The sequence below is a fragment of the Salvelinus fontinalis genome, chromosome 29 (assembly GCF_029448725.1).
Source record: "Salvelinus fontinalis isolate EN_2023a chromosome 29, ASM2944872v1, whole genome shotgun sequence".
NCBI classification, from domain to species: Eukaryota; Metazoa; Chordata; class Actinopteri; order Salmoniformes; family Salmonidae; genus Salvelinus; species Salvelinus fontinalis.
Window position 1 is genome coordinate 39,376,053 of NC_074693.1, and position 20,686 is coordinate 39,396,738.

The 20,686-nt window shown below is 44.8% G+C and overlaps 1 protein-coding gene across 5 annotated transcripts in view; it reads left to right on the forward strand.

Moving 5' to 3' along the window:
- The window catches only part of LOC129827967 (teneurin-3-like), a 223,676-nt gene that overhangs the window by 189,755 nt on the left and 13,235 nt on the right, over positions 1 to 20,686 (forward strand). For 4 of the 5 annotated variants that reach the window (XM_055889282.1, XM_055889284.1, XM_055889287.1 and 1 more), the window contains 9 exons: positions 160 to 409; positions 2,235 to 2,255; positions 3,388 to 3,620; positions 5,198 to 5,352; positions 7,053 to 7,936; positions 8,330 to 8,505; positions 16,052 to 16,287; positions 18,003 to 18,299; positions 18,980 to 20,591. In XM_055889282.1, coding sequence (XP_055745257.1) covers positions 160 to 409; positions 2,235 to 2,255; positions 3,388 to 3,620; positions 5,198 to 5,352; positions 7,053 to 7,936; positions 8,330 to 8,505; positions 16,052 to 16,287; positions 18,003 to 18,299; positions 18,980 to 20,591 — 3,864 coding nt within the window. The remainder of the gene's footprint in view (positions 1 to 159; positions 410 to 2,234; positions 2,256 to 3,387; positions 3,621 to 5,197; positions 5,353 to 7,052; positions 7,937 to 8,329; positions 8,506 to 16,051; positions 16,288 to 18,002; positions 18,300 to 18,979; positions 20,592 to 20,686) is intronic. The other variant, XM_055889283.1, reaches the window with a different exon arrangement.

A 20,686-nucleotide genomic window follows, 5' to 3' on the forward strand; every position in this document is an offset into this window, starting at 1 on the left:
ACCACACTGTCTGTGTGGGTGGACCAATTCAGTTTGTCCGTGATGTGTACACCGAGGAACTTAAAACTTACTACCCTCTCCACTACTGTCCCGTCGATGTGGATAGGGGGGTGCTCCCTCTGCTGTTGCCTGAAGTATCTTTATCCTCTGTTTTCCCAGGTGTCCTCTACAAAGGCAGCGGTGAGAACCAGTTCATCTCGCTGCAGCCGCCCGTCATCTCTACAGTGATGGGGAACGGTCGGCGCCGTAGCATCTCATGCCCCAGCTGCAACGGCCAGGCCCTGGGCAACAAGCTATTGGCGCCCCTGGCCCTGGCGTGGGGCATCGACGGCAGCCTCTACGTGGGCGATTTCAACTACATCCGACGCGTTTACCCGTCGGGCAACGTCACCAGCGTCATGGAGCTCAGGTTAGTTCTGGTTCTGCATGGAACCGTAATGGCGGTGCATGGTCGTTTGGTTCTGACCTTTTGACCCTCAAATTAAAGTCGGGTTCTTCGCCCGTAGCCAAGTACTTAAGAGTCGTAAAGTACTTAAGTAAAATTACTTTAAAGTACTACTTAAGTGGTTTTTTGGGGTATCTGTACTGCACTTTAAGAATATATTTTTGACAACTTTTACTTCACGACATTCCGAAATAATATAATGTACTTTTTAGTCCATACATTTTCCCTGACACCCAAAATTACTTGTTACATTTTGAATGCTCAGCAGGACAGGAAAATGGTCCAATTCACACACTTATCAAGATAATATCCCTGGTCATCTATACTGCCTCTGATCTGGCGGACTCACTAAAGACAAATGTTTTGTTTGTTACTGATGTCTGAATGTTGAAGTGTGCCCCTGGCTATCCCCCACCCCCCCAACGAAGAAAAAAAAAACGTGCCGTCTGGTTTGCTTAATGTAAGGAATTTGAAATGATTTATACTTTTGATGCTTAAGTATATTTAAAACCTTAAACTTTTACTCAAGAGCGACTGACTAGTCTCTTGCTCTGTTGGCTAAGACGGTTAGCTTTGAGTGGTATGTGTTGTTGTGAGTTCACGCCCCCCTGGTGGCAGAACAAAATGCATTCTGTTACATAAACTTAAAGGGAGTGGACGTCTGACGTGTAGTGGTCTTCTTTGAACTGTGAATCAGTGGTATTCCCAGACGGTCTCAACAATGCACAGGGTGGTCAACCAACTGTTGGCCAACTTGCACAGTATCCAATATGATGGAACAGAAGAACGGAGAGATTCACTATTTCATGTGGAATATTTTCTATATCCTTCATCACAATTAAAGAAAAACACCATGTAATCGAGACGATTTAGGCCGTCTTATCAAGTTGGTTTCACTCAATAAGCTTAATTCGGCCAATTGGCAGACTCAGAAACCACCATTTTACAGCCAGGGCTACTCAATACAAAGCATATTAAATCTTTCAAATCAATTGCATGCCCCTGGTCCTCCCATTGCAAAAACCAGTGAAGTCTTCAGTTCAGAAGACATCCCCACAAATCACATACAACACCCCCAACCGCCTGTTTCTTATGTTTTGATACGTTCTGGGGAAAGTTAAGCCCACATGGTTGGATTGCTTGTTAGAATACATGTAAAATGCACATACACTAAATCTGATTCCAACATCATGAGCATTATTATGGAGTTGGTCCCCCCTTTGCCGCTATAACAGCCTCCACTCTTTTGGGACGGCTTTCCACTAGATGTTGGAACATTGCTGAGGGGACTTGCTTCCATTCATAGCCACAAGAGTATTAGTGAGGTCAGTGAAGTAGCCAAATCCACTCATTTTAAAGGGTGTCCACATCCTTTTGTGTGTACATGAAGTGTATGTACATCCGTGAGAGTACAAGCAAGTCCCAACCTGGCTTGTCAACCTGGCATGCAATGGCTTGGGGTTTGGATATAAAGTCCTTATTTTGATTTGGGGCTGTATAATGAGTGGTGGGATCAATATTCCGATAATCAGTGGTTAAATGGAGAAAAAATGGCACAATGGATTGCCTGGTGGGAGAGTTTTTATATTCTCCCTTCTGTTAGTTATGGGTGCAGGGTTTAACCAAGCCATAGTCACTCTTCTCCTTTTTTGCCTCCTTTCTGCTCAACAAATCTCCATTGTCTGCTTCTTTTTTTATGGTGTTTTTCTTAGACTTTTAAAGTCACACACTTTTACAGTCTCTCTGCGTCTTTCTCTTTTCTGCTTCCTTCCTTTAATCCCACCCTAAGAAATAAAGATTTTAGACACAGGTAGGTGTGTTATGTTGCAGTTTCTCTCACTCTTGATGTATATTTGTATTAACCTCTTTCTATGGCAAATTGATAAGCCTCTAAGGCATTATTTGATCATGTGGTTTGGCTCATAAAGGTGTCCGTTTTTATCATCCCACTTTGTAATGTAACATTGACTTTTTTTCACTGTTTATTGCATTCTCACATTTATTTGAAACACACATTATTCACATTTATAAGTGCCAAAGGCTTACAGTATGGGCTAATGTACCATTAAACACGATAACACTCATTGCGATATCTTTATTTCCAGACAGTAAAAAAGTGTTATTCACCTTTAACAGCTTATATTTTGGTGTTATCTCCTCTTTATCTCCTCTTTGAAAAGAGTTGGCAATTTAAATTCAGTGATATGTCTGTGTCATTTAGTCATGTAAGAGGATTAATGTTAACTAGCGTAGAAAAATGTGAATGGAATTTCCTTTGACAAAAAAAAATGTAAATTCAAAGTCAATACTACTATACTTGCTCTATATTGCTGATATCCAGCACCCTACATATAAGATTATTCATTCTGTCTTTGCATCAGATGATTTTTTCATAATGGAAGCCAGCCTTGAAGATGTCTCTGCTAACTCTTTCTGAAGGAGCCCGCCACATTTTGAGGCATTTTAAAATGAATGTCAATAAGCACAACCCAACGAAATGCCATCAGTATCAACATAAGCACATCATTCCATTATTTCCATTGGCTTCCCCTCACAGGATAGTGATAACGATTGAAATGATCTGGCACCCTTCAAGTTGTCACACACAAATCTGCTCCAGTCGTTTCCTGTTAAATTCTGTTATATTCACTTTGACTCCTGGTCTCGGACTATTCCCCACCCGTCTGTTATGCAAAAAGCCTCACACAACACAAGCCTAATCGGGCATTCACAATAACCAGAACTACATACACATACAGTCTTTTCTGTGGTCATTATCATTCTGAATGTCACATTTTCTTACTTTGTTGTTTCGGAAAAATACCTTCAAACTAGGTTCTCTTGGGATTGTTCAAATTCGTTAAAAAAACGACCTAAATCTAGATTATTTTCTGACTGTTCATTGCGGCAGTCGCAGTAACCACATTTCCCCTCGATCATAGTAACAACCCTGCTCACCGCTATTACCTGGCCACTGACCCGGTGACTGGGCAGCTCTATGTGTCAGACACCTACTCACGGAGGATCTACCGGCCCAAGGTGCTGACGGGGATCAAGGAACTGCAGAGTAACACGGAGGTGGTGGCAGGGACCGGGGAGCACTGTCTGCCATTTGACGAGACCCACTGTGGGGATGGGGCCAAGGCCACGGAGGCCCTGCTCACTGGGCCGAAAGGTAGGTGCCAAGCCAACATACTGGAGCGCTATTGGGTGTGCAGGGCTGCAGGCTTTTTGTCCAGCCCTGCAGGAACACATTTGATTAGAACATACAGTAATTAGCTGAATTGGATGTGTTACTGGAGGGCTGAAATTAAATCCTACAAAGCTTTCAAAAGATTGGTGGTTCACAGCACAAATGTTTTAGAAGTAACGTGTTAATATATTCTATTCAGGTAGCACTTTTCACCCGGTCAGAAAATATAAGGCTTATATAAGGCTTAACTGCCATCATTCACCATACATGTGTACTGTAGCACCAACCTAAGTGTAGTATGGCAGTCATATTGTGTCTAAAAACTCACCACCGTCTGAATATTAGTTCAGAGAAGTTAAGAAGTCATGGGGTGTGCCAGCCTTGAAAGCCCCCCCCCCCCCCATGTCCCTGCTTAAACTGCATTTAAAATAGTGGGTTTGAATGAAAGGAAGCTGGGAGGGAGTGAATGTAACTATGGATGAGGTAGAGGCTAGGGGAAAGAGACAGCAGATGGCTGGAGTTTTCTTCCCCAGACGTTTGCTGAAATGTGCTCAAATGTGGCACTCTTCATCTGTCTGAATTTTCCCCAGAGTGTCAAATAGCCGGCTCTCCCAGAATGCTCCCTCAGCTCTTTAATGTTTCAGGACCCAGGCAAGCTTTGGGCCGATCGAGCCAAAGGTCAAACCAAATCACTCCCCTCGAACCACTTGATTCCATTTTTTTACAGATTTATTTAGAAGCTATTAAATGTGTCAAATGCAGAATATATACCAATTTCTCACCTCTTGTGATAAACTTTTATCACTATTTAGATTTTAAAAACCGCCCACAGTGTGTGTTTACACCAGTGTTTATAGCGCTGAGTGAAAAGAAATGGAAGTGTATGTGAGGTTTAATTGAAATCCTGTAGGCTCTGGTCTCTATTAGGAGCGCACAGTGACATGAAGAGATGTGGAGTGTGCCACGGTTGCTAATGTATTTTCCCTATGTGGGACAAATGTCTATGGCAAGTACTCTCTCCTTGCGCTAAAACCCTCAGCCGACAATCAATCAGTCGTGCAATTTTGCCTGCCGTCGTAACCATGGCAACTGCCTGTCGCTCACCCGTTTCGTCTAAAATTGACCAAATTCGTAATTTCCCCCCGCCTACCCATTTCACAGAATCTAGTGAAGATGGTTGATGATTGCTGGGTGTCCGAGCTGCAATTTGAGGTGAAGGAGCAACACATTGACACTTCACCTCTGAGTTCTGTTATTGGAGGTGGGATATGGCGAGACACGTGCGCCCGGCGCACATACAGTGGGGACACAGCATTTCCTACTTTACCCTGAGAAATTATTCAATAGCAGGAAAGCAGGCGGTTTAATTATTGAAGGATGTGCTTTTTGCAGTGACCTGAATAATGGGAAGCCAAACTTGACACATGTATCTGTTGTGTTCGTTCCACAGAGTCATGCAAGCAGAGAAAACCGAACATCTCCCATGTCTGACACGTCTATCTATCTGTTATCACTTATGCATTTCTTTTATTCCCCCCTTCCCCCTTTTGCCTCGACAGGTATCGCTGTGGACAAGAATGGACTGATATACTTTGTGGACGGCACCACGATCCGGAGAGTTGACCAAAACGGCATCATATCCACCCTCCTGGGCTCCAATGACCTCACGTCGGCACGCCCCCTGACCTGTGACATCAGCATGGACATCAATCAGGTGGCTGTCAGAGTACCAGTCATGCGTCCCTCAAGCCTGTTCTGTCCTCAAGTCAGGTCCCATAGGGCTAACCTCACAGCGCCACCCTGTGGTACTCTTCTTGCCAATCTATGAGGCACTCAGTCTTTGGAGTGTTACATAAATGCAGTCCCTCCAGTATTCTGCGATCGCAATTTGTTTTGCAAAATCAACAATTCCCTGCATATTATTTGAGGGCTCGCAAATTTGACCAATCATTGTACTACTACTGCATACAACAGTTATCTCTGCAGTATTAGTGTCTAAAAGTGTCTGATAACTGCACTACAAAAAGAGAGCTCGCCATTTTAACCAATCACTGCACTTTTACCGCATAAAATGGTTCAATCAAGCCACATGTCGACAAACCTTTTCCCCCATCAGCGCATTTTCATGGCAATTTGGACAAAATGATTGCATATTGCCATACATAATGTTAGAATTGTCGCAGCAAAATCTAGCATTTTTCCCTGCAACACTCACAAAAACTGATGATGAAAGTACTTACATAGTTAAATAATATGCTTTTGGATATGGTTATTTCAGTGGAAGGAAAGTCATTAGGTGGCATTATATTTTTGTTTAAAAGACCCCTATGCACTCTCAAGTTGCTGAGGCTTATTGTCTAGAGCAGTGTGTCCCAATCTGTTCCTCAGGGACCCACAGGACTGCATATTTTTGTTTCAGCACACTAGCACATCCGATCCATACAGTCAAATAATCACCAAGCTCTTGATTAGTTGAATCAGGTGTGATGGAAGTTTGTGTAGTCAGCAGCTGAATTTTGTTTTGGGGGGGGGGGGCGGTCATTCCTACCAAACAGCATGACATTTCAACACTTCTATCTAACAACTTTCCACGTCTCTAAAAATCTGCCCATAACAGCATGAACATAGTGTATTGTCAAAAGACACAAAGTTACCGCCTTATGAGGGCCAAACACTTACTCAATATAACTTTGGCTCCCCTCTTAAACATTTATATCCATGTCCACGCTATCCTCTTCCATTACATACGATCTCTGATTTGATGCAAATGAATAATGAAGAAAAGAAAAACAAAGAAAAGCTTTTATCATATTAAAATGGAATGACGGGCCTCCATTACACACCATCTATTTAGGGTCTCCGGAGGGGACGTTTCAGGAGTGGATTGGTGTGGAGAGTCAAACTCAACTTGGATTGGAGTCCCTTACCTCTGCCCTTTACTCCAAGGGGACATACCAGATAATAGTTCCATGTCTGCTATCAGTACACTAAGGGAGGCTTGAAACCATCAGGCAGACAATAATTAAACATGTCTTAAGTTAATTAAGATAGTTCGATGTCACAACACAACACCAATGTCTTTTGGCTAGACTGTAGTAACCTGAGGCATATTGTCCCATAAGAAGGCAGACTGGCAGGCTTAATGAATGGCACTGAGACAGACAGTAATGAGTTGTGTGCAGCCTTGAGGGCAAATACCTTGTTATTAATCACTGACTGGAAAGGATGATTAAGTATGTGTTTTTCCACAGTTTGTAACAATACTGATGTCACCCTGAAATATTTAGGAGATAGGACAATGTTGCCAATGTCATTTCTGTAGACAGGGATATCTCAATACCACACATATCTGAGAGAAAGTAATGTCTTAATGCCACATATCTGTGGTGCCTATAACAATGTCCCTATCTGCAGGTGCTCCTGGAGTGGCCCACCGACCTAGCGGTCAGCCCCATGGATAACTCCCTGTACATCCTGGACAACAATGTGGTCCTACGAATCACTGAGAACGGCCAGGTCAGCATTGCAGCGGGCCGGCCCATCCACTGCCCGTTGGCCGGGATGGACCGCGGGGCAGCCGGAGGTCAAAGGGCAGCGCTGACGCCCCTGGAGTCCGCCGTTGCCATCGCCGTCTCCTACTACGGTGCCATCTTCGTCGCCGAAACCGACGAACGGAAGCTTAGTCGAATCCGAACGATATCTGTCGACGGTGAAATATCCCATCTGGCAGGGTCGCCCTCTGACTGTGATTGTAAGAACGACGTCAACTGCGACTGTTACCAGACCGGCGAGGGCTACGCTAAAGACGCTCGTCTCAACGTCCCATCCTCTCTGGTTGTGGCGCCTGATGGCACCCTGTACGTGGCCGACCTGGGCAACATCCGCATCCGGGCTGTCGGTAGGAACGGGCCAGTGTTGACTTCTAACACCAACACCTTTGAGGTGGCGTCGCCTGATGCCCAGGAAGTGTATGTCTTTGACGCCAATGGTACCCACCAACACACCTCCAGCCTCCTGACGGGTGACTTTAAGTACACCTTCAGCTACAGCATCGAGAACGACGTTACCGCTGTGACCGATAGCAACGGGAACACGCTGAGGATCCGCCGAGACCCCAACCGCATTCCCGTGCGCATTGTCGCACCGGACAACCAGGTCATCTGGCTGATCATGGGAACCAATGGTGGGCTAAAGACCTTGACGGCTCAGGGCCAGGAACTGGTGCTACTCACCTACCATGGGAACACTGGCCTGCTGGCTACTAAGACCTCTGAAATTGGCTGGACCACATTCTACGAGTGAGTATACAGAAGTAGGAAGGACTGATTTCTCCAATGCCAGAGTAGACCTTCATTTTTTAGGGTGATGAGAGCCTGACTAGATAAATATTTGATCATAAAGTAAGCTAATCAGTTGCTGCTTTGCACTTACAATGAATGTATATTCATGTTTTAATTTGGTGGCAGTCAGTGACTTCCTTCATATTGACACACACTCTGAAGTTTGCCTACAGTGTCAAATATTGATCCTTTTAAAGGTTATTCTACTAAATTACGTGAAAAGAGACCGTGTGGTGACTGTGTGTGATGTTGTTGCCTAGATACTCTCAACAAAATGACACCATGCATCGATGCAAGAATTCATGAATCACAATGATCATCTTTACATAAACTTCTCCCTCTATCTCTCAGGTATGACAGCGAAGGCAGGATAATGAACGTGACATTCCCCACGGGAACAGTGAAAAACCTGTACACCGAAATCTACAGGGCCTTGACTGTGGACATTGAGAGCTCCTTGACTGAAGAGGAAATTAGTATTACCACCAATACCTCCACCATCCGTGCCTTCTATACACTGGCTCAGGGTAATGGCGTCCCCGTTCTTCTCAGCTGAAACAGTTTGGTAGAGTTTGTGATTTCAGTGGCGGTCGATGCCGTTTAAGATTAGGGAGGACAATGTTGTTTTTATGAGCATGGCATTATTTCTATTACAGCATATTGGATGACTGTTATTCATATTCCATTCACCCAGCTCAATGTAACATCGATAGGTTTAGGCTAATACATGATACTTTAATTGTCCCTATACCCACCATGAGATTGCAACAACCTAGCCTATGATTAAAAGTTTACAACGTAGGTGCACAGGTTGAGAGAAAAATGTAAGTAACCAAGGTGACAGACAGTGACACATTTGATACTGCCTTGCACATTTTTGCCTGCATCTAGCTTATCTAGGGTGTAATCATTAGTCCAGACAGTTGCAAACCAGAGTTTCTATTGGAAAAATTCAGGTATGTTTATCACCGTTTCGTTCCATTTGCTCAGTTAAGAAATGTTTATCAGTAGAATTGGCAGAATGAATACACCCCTGATCATCCGCAAACACAGTTCACTTTCATAGCAGCCACATAAAAACAACATGATCACTTTGCTCGTTGTATAACTCCTTCTTGCATCTATGCGCTCTCCTCCTCTCACATTTTCCCTTAGCTTGTGGACTTCAGTGCACATCACAACAGCTGTCTGTGACTAGGCGATAAAACCTTTCCAAGCCAAACCTTCATACCATAACAGCTAACCGCTACACACAGCCTACATAGCTACTAGGACTAACGCGTTACTAAACCTGCTACATTCATTCAGTACAGTGAACAGCAAGCAGTTTAGCAGTTACACCGGTGGGCCCCGGTGGCAATAAATTAGTAAAACCAAAAGCTTACCTTGACTTGGAAGAGTTCCAGTGTTGAATAGCCAAAGCCAGCTATCCCTCTCTGTTTGAGCTGGGTGTTTGAGTATGCTAAACTATCTAGCTACATTCGCTAGCTAAGTAAGTGGGGAAAAAATACAATGAAATATAGCTAGCTCTCTCTCACTTGCTGCTTTTAAATTTTTTAAGAAAATAATTTGTTCAAAACTGTTCAACTATTGTCTTTCTCTCTCTCTTTCAGTCAGCTACTCACCACATTTAATGCACTGCAGTGCTAGCTAGCTGTAGCCTATGCTTTCAGTAACGTACGCTACCCCCATTCCGTACAAATGTGCGCACCGTGACATTCAAACGAGGCTGCAAAGAAAACTAATGGGACTGTAGCGACTGTGTTGACATCAAAATCGGGGGTGTGAACTACGTTTCTATTCACGCGTTGATTGACATGGTAATGGCTCTATAGTATTGGAGAAAAGTTGGAAAAAAACGACCCCTCCGATGCTGTTCGTTACATCGTGACGTGTCATGGCGTAACGTACAGCACGCATAAAGCAACTAATTCTGTCTTACAGCCTCTCTCCACCAGGTGTAGCACTTCTCTCACCATTTAAAAACAAGAAAGGGACAGGGTAAGGGGGTAAGGGGGTGATACCTAGTCATTTTTTGCGTAATCACTGCAAGCGATCATGACTCAAAAGCCGCTGTTTACTTCTGAAGATCACTTTAGCACCGCCCTAAAAACCCGATTCAAATTCGACACAAACCTTCAAATAGGTATGTAATGACATATTATATAAACTCTTCATAGTGTTTAATTTACATTTTAGAGGTGATAAGTTGATAAGTTGGACAGATCGAGTTTCCCCACACGACATCTCTCCTTCTCATTATCACGCAATAGGTTTCACTTCCCCACCCGCCGTTTTTAAAAAGATCATTGCCTTCTTGAGTCATGCAGAGATGGGCATCATGAAGGACTTGTCATTGATTATGTTGGAAAGGGGAGAAATTGTGCTTTACAATGGTATTGATATTACAGTTGATCTGGAAGTATTATGCTTTTTGGGCGCTAAAATAAGGTCAATTGTACAGACCAGTGTGATGTACAAAAGTGAGTTAGTTTACATTACTAGATTCATTCTCTGATTCTTTGATTGGGTGGACAACATGTCAGTTCATCCTGCAAGAGCTCTGATAGATTGGAGGACGTCCTCCGGTCATGATTACTGTGTTAGTGTATGGAAGGGGGTGAGAACCATGAGCCTCCTAGGTTTTGTATTGAAGTCAATGTACCCAGAGGAGGACAGGATGGTAGTCCCATTCGTCCTCTGAGGAGCCTCCACTGGTGCATACTGTATCTTATGACAACATTTTGTGAAGTTTTTTTTCCGTTTTGGACTACAGTGAGGGTTTTTCAGCTGTTCAGGCACACTACATTTTTCTGGAGGCAAGCCGAAGTCTACGCCCCAGTGTCGGTCATTGGTCAACAGTTGGGATTCTTCAATAAAGTCTTTGTCGTCGTTCAACAAGAGACGACTCATTTTTTTTGTGCATTGTTTCATTGAGAAATACTGCACCAAGCATTAGTTAGATGTAAAATTGCTCAACTAAGATTTCTTCTCCAAAAACGTCAAAAGTAATGCTAGATTTCTTGAGTTAGAGTAGATCCCATCTGGAAAAGAGGAATACCTACAGGTGAAGTCGGAAGTTTACATACACTTAGATTGGAGTCATTAAAACTCGTTTTTCAACCATTCCACAAATGTCTTGTTAGCAAACTATAGTTTTGGCAAGTCGGTTAGGACATCTACTTTGTGCATGACACAAGTCATTTTCCCCAAAATTGTTAACAGACAGAATATTTCACTTAAAATTCACTGTATCACAATTCCAGTGGGTCAGAAGTTTACATACACTAAAGTTGACTGTGCCTTTAAACAGCTTGGAAAATTCCAGAAAATGATGTCATGGCTTTAGAAGCTTCTGATAGGCTAATTTACATAAATTGAGTCAATTGGAGGTGTGCCTGTGGATGTATTTCAAGGCCTACCTTCAAACTCAGTGCCTCTGTGCTTGACATCATGGGGAAAAAATGTAAAATCAGCCAAGACCTCAGCAAAAAAAAATTGTAGACCTCCACACGTATGTTTCATCCTTAGGAGCAATTTCCAAATGCCTGAAGGTACCACGTTCATCTGTACAAACAATAGTACGCAAGTATAACACCATAAGACCACGCAGCCGTCATACAGCTCAGGAAGGAGACGCGTTCTGTCTCCTAGAGAAGTGCAAATCATTCCCAGAACAACAGCAAAGGACCTTGTGAAGATGCTGGAGGAAACAGGTACAAAAGTATCTATATCCACAGTAAAACGAGGCCTATATCGACATAACCTGAAAGGCCTCTCAGCAAGGAAGAAGCCACTGCTCCAAAACCGCCATAAAAAGGCCAGACTACAGGTTGCAACTGCACATGGGGACAAAGATCGTACTTTTTGGAGAAATGTCGTCTAGTCTGATGAAACAAAAATATAACTGTTTGGCCATAATGAACATCGTTAAGTTTGGAGGAAAAAGGGGGAGGCTTGCAAGCCGAAGAACAGCATCCCAACCGTGAAGCACGGGGGTGGCAGCATCATGTTGTGGGGGTGCTTTGCTGCAGGATGGACTGGTGCACTTCACAAAATAAATGGCATCATGAGGACGAAAAATTATGTTGATATATTGAAGCAACATCTCAGGACATCAGTCAGGAAGTTAAAGTTTGGTCGCAAATGGGTCTTCCAAATGGACAGTGACCCCAAGCATACTTCCAGAGTTATGGCTTAAGGACAACAAAGTCAAGGTATTGGAGAGGCCATCACAAAGCCCTGACCTCAATCGTATAGAAAAGTATTATTCTGACATTTCACATTCTCATAATAAAGTGGTGATCCTAACTGACCTAAGACAGGAATTCTTTACTAGGATTAAATGCCAGGAATTGTGAAAAACTGAGTTTAAATGTATTTGGGTGAGGTGTATGTAAACTTCTGACTTCAACTGTACATCAGAATGCTTTTCATTGACCATAGCTCAGCCTTCAACACCATAGTATTTTCCAAGCTCATCATTAAGCTCTGGGCCCTGCTTCTGAACCCCGCCCTGTGCAACTGGGTCCTGGATTTCCTGACGTAGGAAACATCACCTCCACTTCGCTGATCCTCAACACAGGGGCCCCACAAGGGTGCGTGCTCAGCCCCCTCCTGTACTCCCTGTTCACCCATGACTGCATGGCCACGCACGCCTCCAACTCAATACTCAAGTTTGCAGACAACACAACGGTAGTAGGTTTGATTACCAACAATGACGAGACAGCATACAGGGAGGAGGTGAGGGCCCTGGCGGAGTGGTGACAGGAAAATAACCTCTCCCTCAAGGTCAACAAAACAAAGGAGCTCGACGGGACTGCATTGGAGAAAGTGGAAAGCTTCAAGTTCCTCGGAGTACATATCACTGACAATCTGAAATGGTCCACCCACACAGACAGTGTGGTGAAGAAAGCTCAACAGTACCTCTTCAACCTCAGGAGGCGGAAGAAATTTGGCTTGGACCCTAAGACCCTCAGAAACAGTTGCAGATGCACAATGGAGAGTATGCTGTCGGGCTGTATCACCGCCTGGTACAGGAACTCCACCGCCGCAACCATGGGGCCCTCCAGAGGGTGGTGCGGTCTGCCCAACACATCACCGGTGGCAAACTACCTGCCCTCCATGACACCTTCAGCACCCAATGTCACAGGAAGGCCAACAAGATCGCCAAGGACATCAACCACCCGAGCCATACGTCCTGTTCACCCCACTAACATCCAGAAAGCGAGGTCAGTACAGGTGCATCAAACCTGGGACCGAGAAACTGAAAAACAGCTTCTATCTCAAGGCCATCAGACTGTTAAATAGGCATTACTAGCAGGCTACCACCCGGCAACTCAACTCTGCACCTTAGAGGCTGCTGCCCTATCTGTATACGTAGACATGGAATCACTGTCCACTTTAATAATGGAACACTAGTCACTTTAATAATGTTTACATACTGCTTTAGTCATCTCATATGTAAACTAAGCAAAAAAAAAAAATCCCCTTTTTCAGGACACTGTCTTTAAAAGATAATTCATAAAAATCCTAATATCTTCACAGATATTCTTGTACAGGGTTTAAACACTGTTTCCCATGCTTGTTCAATGAACCATAAACAATTCATTAACATGCACCTGTGGAACGGTCGTTAAGACACTAACAGCTTACGGACGGTAGGCAATTAAGGTCACAGTTATGAAAACTTAGGACACTAAAGAGGCCTTTCTACTGACTCTGAAAAACACCAAAAGAAAGATGCCCAGGGTCCCTGCTCATCTGTGTGAATGTGCCTTAGGCATGCTGCAAGGAGGCATGAGGACTACAGATGTGGCCAGGGCAATAAATTGCAATGTCCGTACTGTGAGACGCCTAAGCTGTCCATCCTACAGGCGACAGGACGGACAGCTGATCGTCCTCGCAGTGGCAGACCACGTGTAACAACACCTGCACAGGATCGGTACATCCGAACATCACACCTGCGGGACAGGTACAGGATGGCAACAACAACTGCCCCAGTTACACCAGGAAAGCACAAACCCTCCTTCAAGTGCTCAGACTGTCCGCAATAGGCTGAGAGAGGCTGGGCTTGTAGGCTTGTTGTAAGGCAGGTCCTCACCAGACATCAGCGGCAACCATGTCGCCTATGGGCACAAACCCACCGTCGCTGGACCAGACAGGACTGGCAAAAAGTGCTCTTCAGTGACGAGTCACGGTTTTGTCTCACCAGGGGTGATGGTGGGATTCACATGTATCAGTGAAGGAATGAGCTTTACACCAAGGCCTGTACTCTGGAGCGCGATCGATTTGGAGGTGGAGGGTCTGTCATGGACTGGGGCGGTGTGTCACAGCATCATCGGACTGAGCTTGTTGTCATTGCAGGCATTCTCAACGCTGTGCGTTACAGGGAAGACATCCTCCTCCCTCATGTGGTACCCTTCCTGCAGGCTCATCCTGACATGACCCTCCAGCATAACAATGCCACAAGCCATACTGCTTGTTTTGTGCGTGATTTCCTGCAAGACAGGAATGTCAGTGAAGGGCGAAGAGCCCGGACCGCAATGAGCCCGGATCTCTATCCCATAGAGCACGTCTGGGACCGGTTGGATCGGAGGGCTTGGGCTTGGGCCATTCCCCCCAGAAATGTCCGGGAACTTGCAGGTGCCTTGGTGGAAGAGCGGGGTAACATCTCACAGCAAGAACTGGAAAATCTGGTGCAGTCCATGAGGAGGAGATGCATTGCAATACTTAATGCAGCTGGTGGCCACACCAGATACTGACTGTTACTTTTGATTTTGACACCCCCCCCCTTTGTTCAGGGACACATTTTTCCATTTCTGTTAGTCACATGTCTGTGGAACTTGTTCAGTTTATGTCTTAGTTGTTGAATCTTATGTTCATACAAATATTTACAAATGTTGTTTGCTGAAAATAAATGCAGTTGACAGTGAGAGGACTTTTTTTTCTGAGTTAATATACAGTATTCTATTCTACTGTATTTAGTCAATGCCACTCCAACGTTGCCTGTCCTAATAGTTATATATTTCTTAATTACATTATTTTACTTTTAGATTTGTGTATTGTTGTGAATTGTTAGATACTACTGAACTGTTAAAGCTAGGAACACAAGCATTTCGCTACACCCGCAATAACATCGGCTAAATATGTGTATGTGACCAATAAAATGTGATTTTATTTGATGAATTCTGTCTATTTTGAGGAAGTGAATACTGGCTACGCGTCTCTTGCCGCTTTTAGCAAATTTTTCAAGCAAAGTTCTTTCAAGGGAGTATGCAAGCACACTCGTTTTGTTCACCTAACCGACTTCGACTAGCTGCCAGCCGAACTGAAGCATGCTGAAGCCTTAACTCACACATCTCCTCCTCTCAGTCTTGCTGATACACAAACAGGCTGCCTTTTTGAAGGTGGTTTTTTGTCATTGTTGCTGGGGTCTCAGAGCAATGTTGAGTACGCTTAAGTCATGTATCATTACGGGTGAGCGGGTTTACAGAAGACAGTGTAAATTATTACTCCTTCAGTGTGTGGGGTGAGCAGAAACCTTGTGTCGTAACTTTTTGTATTCAAATCAAATCAAGTTTATTTTATATAGCCCTTCGTACATCAGCTAATATCTCGAAGTGCTGTACAGAAACCCAGCCTAAAACCCCAAACAGCAAGCAATGCAGGTGTAGAAGCATGGTGGCTAGGAAAAACTCCCTAGAAAGGCCAAAACCTAGGAAGAAACCTAGAGAGGAACCAGGCTATGAGGGGTGGCCAGTGCTCTTCTGGCTGTGCCGGGTGGAGATTATAACAGAACATGGCCAAGATGTTCAAAATGTTCATAAATGACTAGCATGGTCAAATAATAATCAGGAATAAATTGTGTTTCAAGCTATTTAGTGAATTGTTCAATGTATTGTAGTTCTATAGTCCTTTTCTAATGTTCATCTGTTTTTCTATTGGAAGGTAGTGTTATTGTTATCTAACATGACATAGGCAAGATTTCCCTTAGTATCCACAACAATCATTTATAATCACAGCACTTAGTACAATGTTATCAATTATGACCCTGTCTTTTTATATTTTCAGATCAATGTAGAAGCAGTTATCAGGTGGGCTATGATAACTCTCTGAGAATCACCTATGCCAACGGAATGGACACCCACTACCAGACTGAGCCCCACATCCTGGCGGGCACTGCCAACCCCACAGTGGCACGGCGCAACATGAGTTTGCCAGGGGAGAGTGGGCAGAATCTGGTTGAGTGGCGCTTCCGCAAGGAGCAGGCCAGGGGAAAAGTCATCGTTTTTGGGCGCAAGCTAAGGGTGAGTTTCACTGTTTTATTCAGACAGTTTCACTTATTAGCAAGACAAGATTTGGGTCACTGATAAATTCCTAAATTGGAACCGTAGTGGCTGTACAGTAATATGCTATACATGACATCAGAGCTCTGACTCTGTGTCTCACAGCACTGTATGGGTTTTGACTGACAGCCCATCTGAACCTGAGCAGCAGACGCGACAAGAAGTTGCTCCCAACCCTTCCGCTAATTTGGGCAACTTTTGCTAATGTTTTGTTGTCTGAGTGAGGGAAATGCTGTAAATTAAGAGGCCTCTACATATTTTGAAATATGAGACTTTAAGGATTATAATAAGTACCGCTTTGATGTCATACATTCAAGCTAAACACCTGTCCAAATGTTTATTTTTTATTTTATTTTATTTTTTATTTTACCGTTATTTTACCAGGTAAGTTGACTGAGAACACGTTCTCATTTGCAGCAACGACCTGGGGAATAGTTACAGGGGAGAGGAGGGGGATGAATGAGCCAATTGTAAGCTGGGGATGATTAGGTGGCCATGATGGTTTGAGGGCCAGATTGGGAATTTAGCCAGGACACCGGGGTTAACACCCCTACTCTTGCGATAAGTGCCATGGGATCTTTAATGACCTCAGAGAGTCAGGACACCCGTTTAACGTCCCATCCGAAAGACGGCACCCTACACAGGGCAGTGTCCCCAATCACTGCCCTGGGGCATTGGGATATTTTTTAGACCAGAGGAAAGAGTGCCTCCTACTGGCCCTCCAACACCACTTCCAGCAGCATCTGGTCTCCCATCCAGGGACTGACCAGGACCAATGTGCACTCAACATTTCCATATCATTAATCTCATGTCATGAACAGTGTTAACGTTCATGATCACTATGTTTGTTGTACAGTTACGGGATGACATGTTGTCATACCCTAGGTTATTCTGAACAGAATGAGGCTGTTTGTCTATTGTGAAGAAAATTTGCAGCGACACATGTGCCTGAAGGCACTCCTTTCTATGCTCACCAAAATGATGATCCGTTTCCCTGAATTGCAAGCTTAACACTTCAATATCGTATTTTATAACTCAAATGATGCCCAACTGACCTAGATTGCGATTTATAATGGACCCTTTTGGGATTTCCGAAAACAGCAACAGTAATTGTGTGATGGCGGGGATGCAGGGTTTTGTTCCAAACAAAACTACAAGTGTACTTGCTCTAGTTCCTCAACGGCACAGCTAGGAGTGCTCAAAAAGCACCTTATAGTTGAATACTTCTTTTGCACAATAAAATCAACAGTGCAATGTTTGGATTCAGTCTTGTGTCAGCTTTGGTCGAATAATTTTCAGATAATTGCCAAACTGTTCCCTTTCAATTGTTACTAAGGTTATGCATTTCTTCTGTAAGAAAAATGTGAAATGTCACCTATCCATATACGCCAATCCTAAAGGGTTAACAGCAATTTTGTCCCCATTAAATTTAAGGAGGGAGGAGGGTGGGATTTAAGACTTGCTGAGCAAATGCCAGAGTTTAATGAAGCCTTTGAAGGAGCTGTTAATCTCCTCACACTGAATGCCAAAGAGCGGCAATCACACTAAATGCCACTTTAACAGTCGTCCAGACAGAACTATAAGTGCCCTCTCTATGACTGACTTAAAAGCTTCATTGTCTGTTTGTTTTTGTTTTGTCTGGCCTTTGATCCAATACACATATTGCCAACTAACAGGTGAACGGCCGGAACATTCTGTCGGTTGATTACGACCGTACGCTGAGGACGGAGAAGATATATGACGACCACAGGAAGTTCCTGCTGAAGATTATCTATGACGGCACTGGCCACCCCGTGCTGTGGGTGCCCAGCAGTAAGCTGCTGCCCGTGAACGTCAGCCTGAGTAGCAATGGGCAGATCAATGCCCTCCAGAGGGGGCCGACTACGGAGCGGTTGGAGTATGACAGTCAGGGACGCCTCGTGTCCAGAGTGTTTGCTGACGGGAAGAGGTGGAGTTACACCTATCTTGACAAGGTGAGGGTTGAAGCGACTATAAAATGCTTTGGTTTCTCCACTGGTCGATCAATGCACAAACAAAAATTTTGTACTTTTGATGATAAAAGTAATTGTATATTGAAATCGAGGCCACACACACACCTTGCTGAAGCAGAACTTTTAAATCTCACACACACACAGTCACACATAATGTACCTGCCCACATTAGAGCTGCTCATTATGTTAACTTCTCGCAGAAGTTAAAATAAGTGAGATAACTTACTGCAGGACTCAGTTACAAGGACCTTTCCCCATGCAAAACCAGGCAGAGATTTCCTCGCCCTCCTTGAGCTCATTGCGTGACTGGGATAGGCCGTGTCAACAGAGAAACATGGGGCACACTGAAAGCCTTGGTAACTCAAGGAACCGCAGTGTGAAAACGGTTGACTGGGCATGGCATTTTCACAGGAAGGGTGGCAGCCCACTGAAAGCAATTCTAGCATCCAAAGTGCATATTCATTAACTCTATGTCTGCAAGAATTTTAGGAGCCAGAAATAAATGTGTGAATGTCTGATGAAATTGTTTAGGCTATTTAGTGAGCTGGTGGTGTATATATAATTATTTGTATTCATAAAACCAAGCTTTGTGGACCGTATAAAAATGAATATTTAAAGAGCTGTAAAGAATTTTGTTCTCCCTTCCCTCATCTTTCCTCTAGTCGATGGTGCTCCTGCTCCACAGCCAGCGTCAGTACATCTTCGACTTTGACTCCCAGGATCGGCTATCTGCAGTCACCATGCCCAGTGTAGCACGCTACACCATGCAGACGGTCCGCTCGGTGGGCTACTACCGCAACCTCTTTCACCCACCCGACAGCAATGCCTCTGTCGCTGTGGACTACAGCGAGGACGGCCTCCTCCAGCGAGTGGCGCACTTGGGCACGGGCCGCCAGGTCCTCTACAAGTATCGGCGACAGAACAAGCTAGCCGAAGTCCTGTATGACATCACGCGGGTCAGCTTCACCTATGACGAGATGGCGGGCGTGCTAAAGACGGTCAACCTGCAGAGCGAGGGCTTTATATGTTCGATCCGCTATCGTCAAGTGGGCCCCTTGGTGGACCGGCAGATCTTCCGCTTCAGCGAGGACGGCATGGTCAACGCCCGCTTCGACTACACCTACGACAGCAGCCTGCGCATTACTAGCGTGCAGGGTGTCATCAATGAGACCCCACTGCCCATCGACCTCTACCAGTTCGACGACATATCCGGCAAAGTCGAGCAGTTCGGCAAGTTCGGCGTCATCTACTATGACATCAACCAGATCATTTCCACGGCTGTTATGACCTACACAAAGCACTTTGACGCACACGGACGGATCAAGGAGATTCAGTACGAGATCTTCCGATCCCTCATGTACTGGATCACTTTCCAGTACGACGACGCGGGGCGATGTACCAAGAGGGAGATCAAGATCGGACCGTTTGCCAACACCACCAAGTACGGCTACGAGTATGACGTGGATGGCCAGCTCCAGACAGTCTACCTCAATGACAAGGTCATGTGGCGCTACACCTACGACCTGAATGGCAACCTCCACCTACTGAACCCAGGTAACGGTGCCCGCCTGCTCCCCCTGCGCTACGATCTCCGCGACCGCATCACCCGCCTGGGAGACATACAGTACCGCATGGACGAGGATGGCTTCCTCCGCCAGCGAGGTTCTGAGATATTTGAGTACAACTCCAAAGGCCTCCTGGCGCGCATCTATAGCAAGAGTAACGGCTGGATCATCCAGTACCGCTACGACGGCCTGGGCCGAAGGGTGTCCACCAAGGCCAGTCTGGGACAGCACCTGCAATACTTCTACGCAGACCTGAGCTACCCCAGCAGAATCACCCACGTCTACAATCACTCCAGCTCGGAGATCACCTCACTCTACTATGACCTACAGGGCCACCTGTTTGCCCAGGAGATTAGCAGCGGAGAGGAGTACTACATCGCCTGTGACAACACCGGCACGCCTCTTGCCGTATTCACCAGCAACGGCCTCCTGATCAAGCAGGTCCAGTACACAGCGTACGGAGAGATCTACTTTGACTCCAACCCAGACTTTCAACTGGTGCTGGGGTTCCACGGGGGACTCTATGATCCGCTGACCAAATTGTTGCATTTTGGTGAGAGGGACTATGACATTATGCCCGGCAGATGGACTGTGCCTGACATCAGCACGTGGAAACGAGTGGGGAAAGAGCCAGGTCCTTTTAATCTCTATATGTTCAGAAACAACAACCCCATTAGCAAAGTACATGAAGTGAGAGAATATGTGGCAGGTAGGATATTTATTAACTTTTATTTTACTTAGTCATATTTAATGTGCACGTAGTGTATACATGTTATTCAAATGTGCTATTCAAAAGTTTAAATG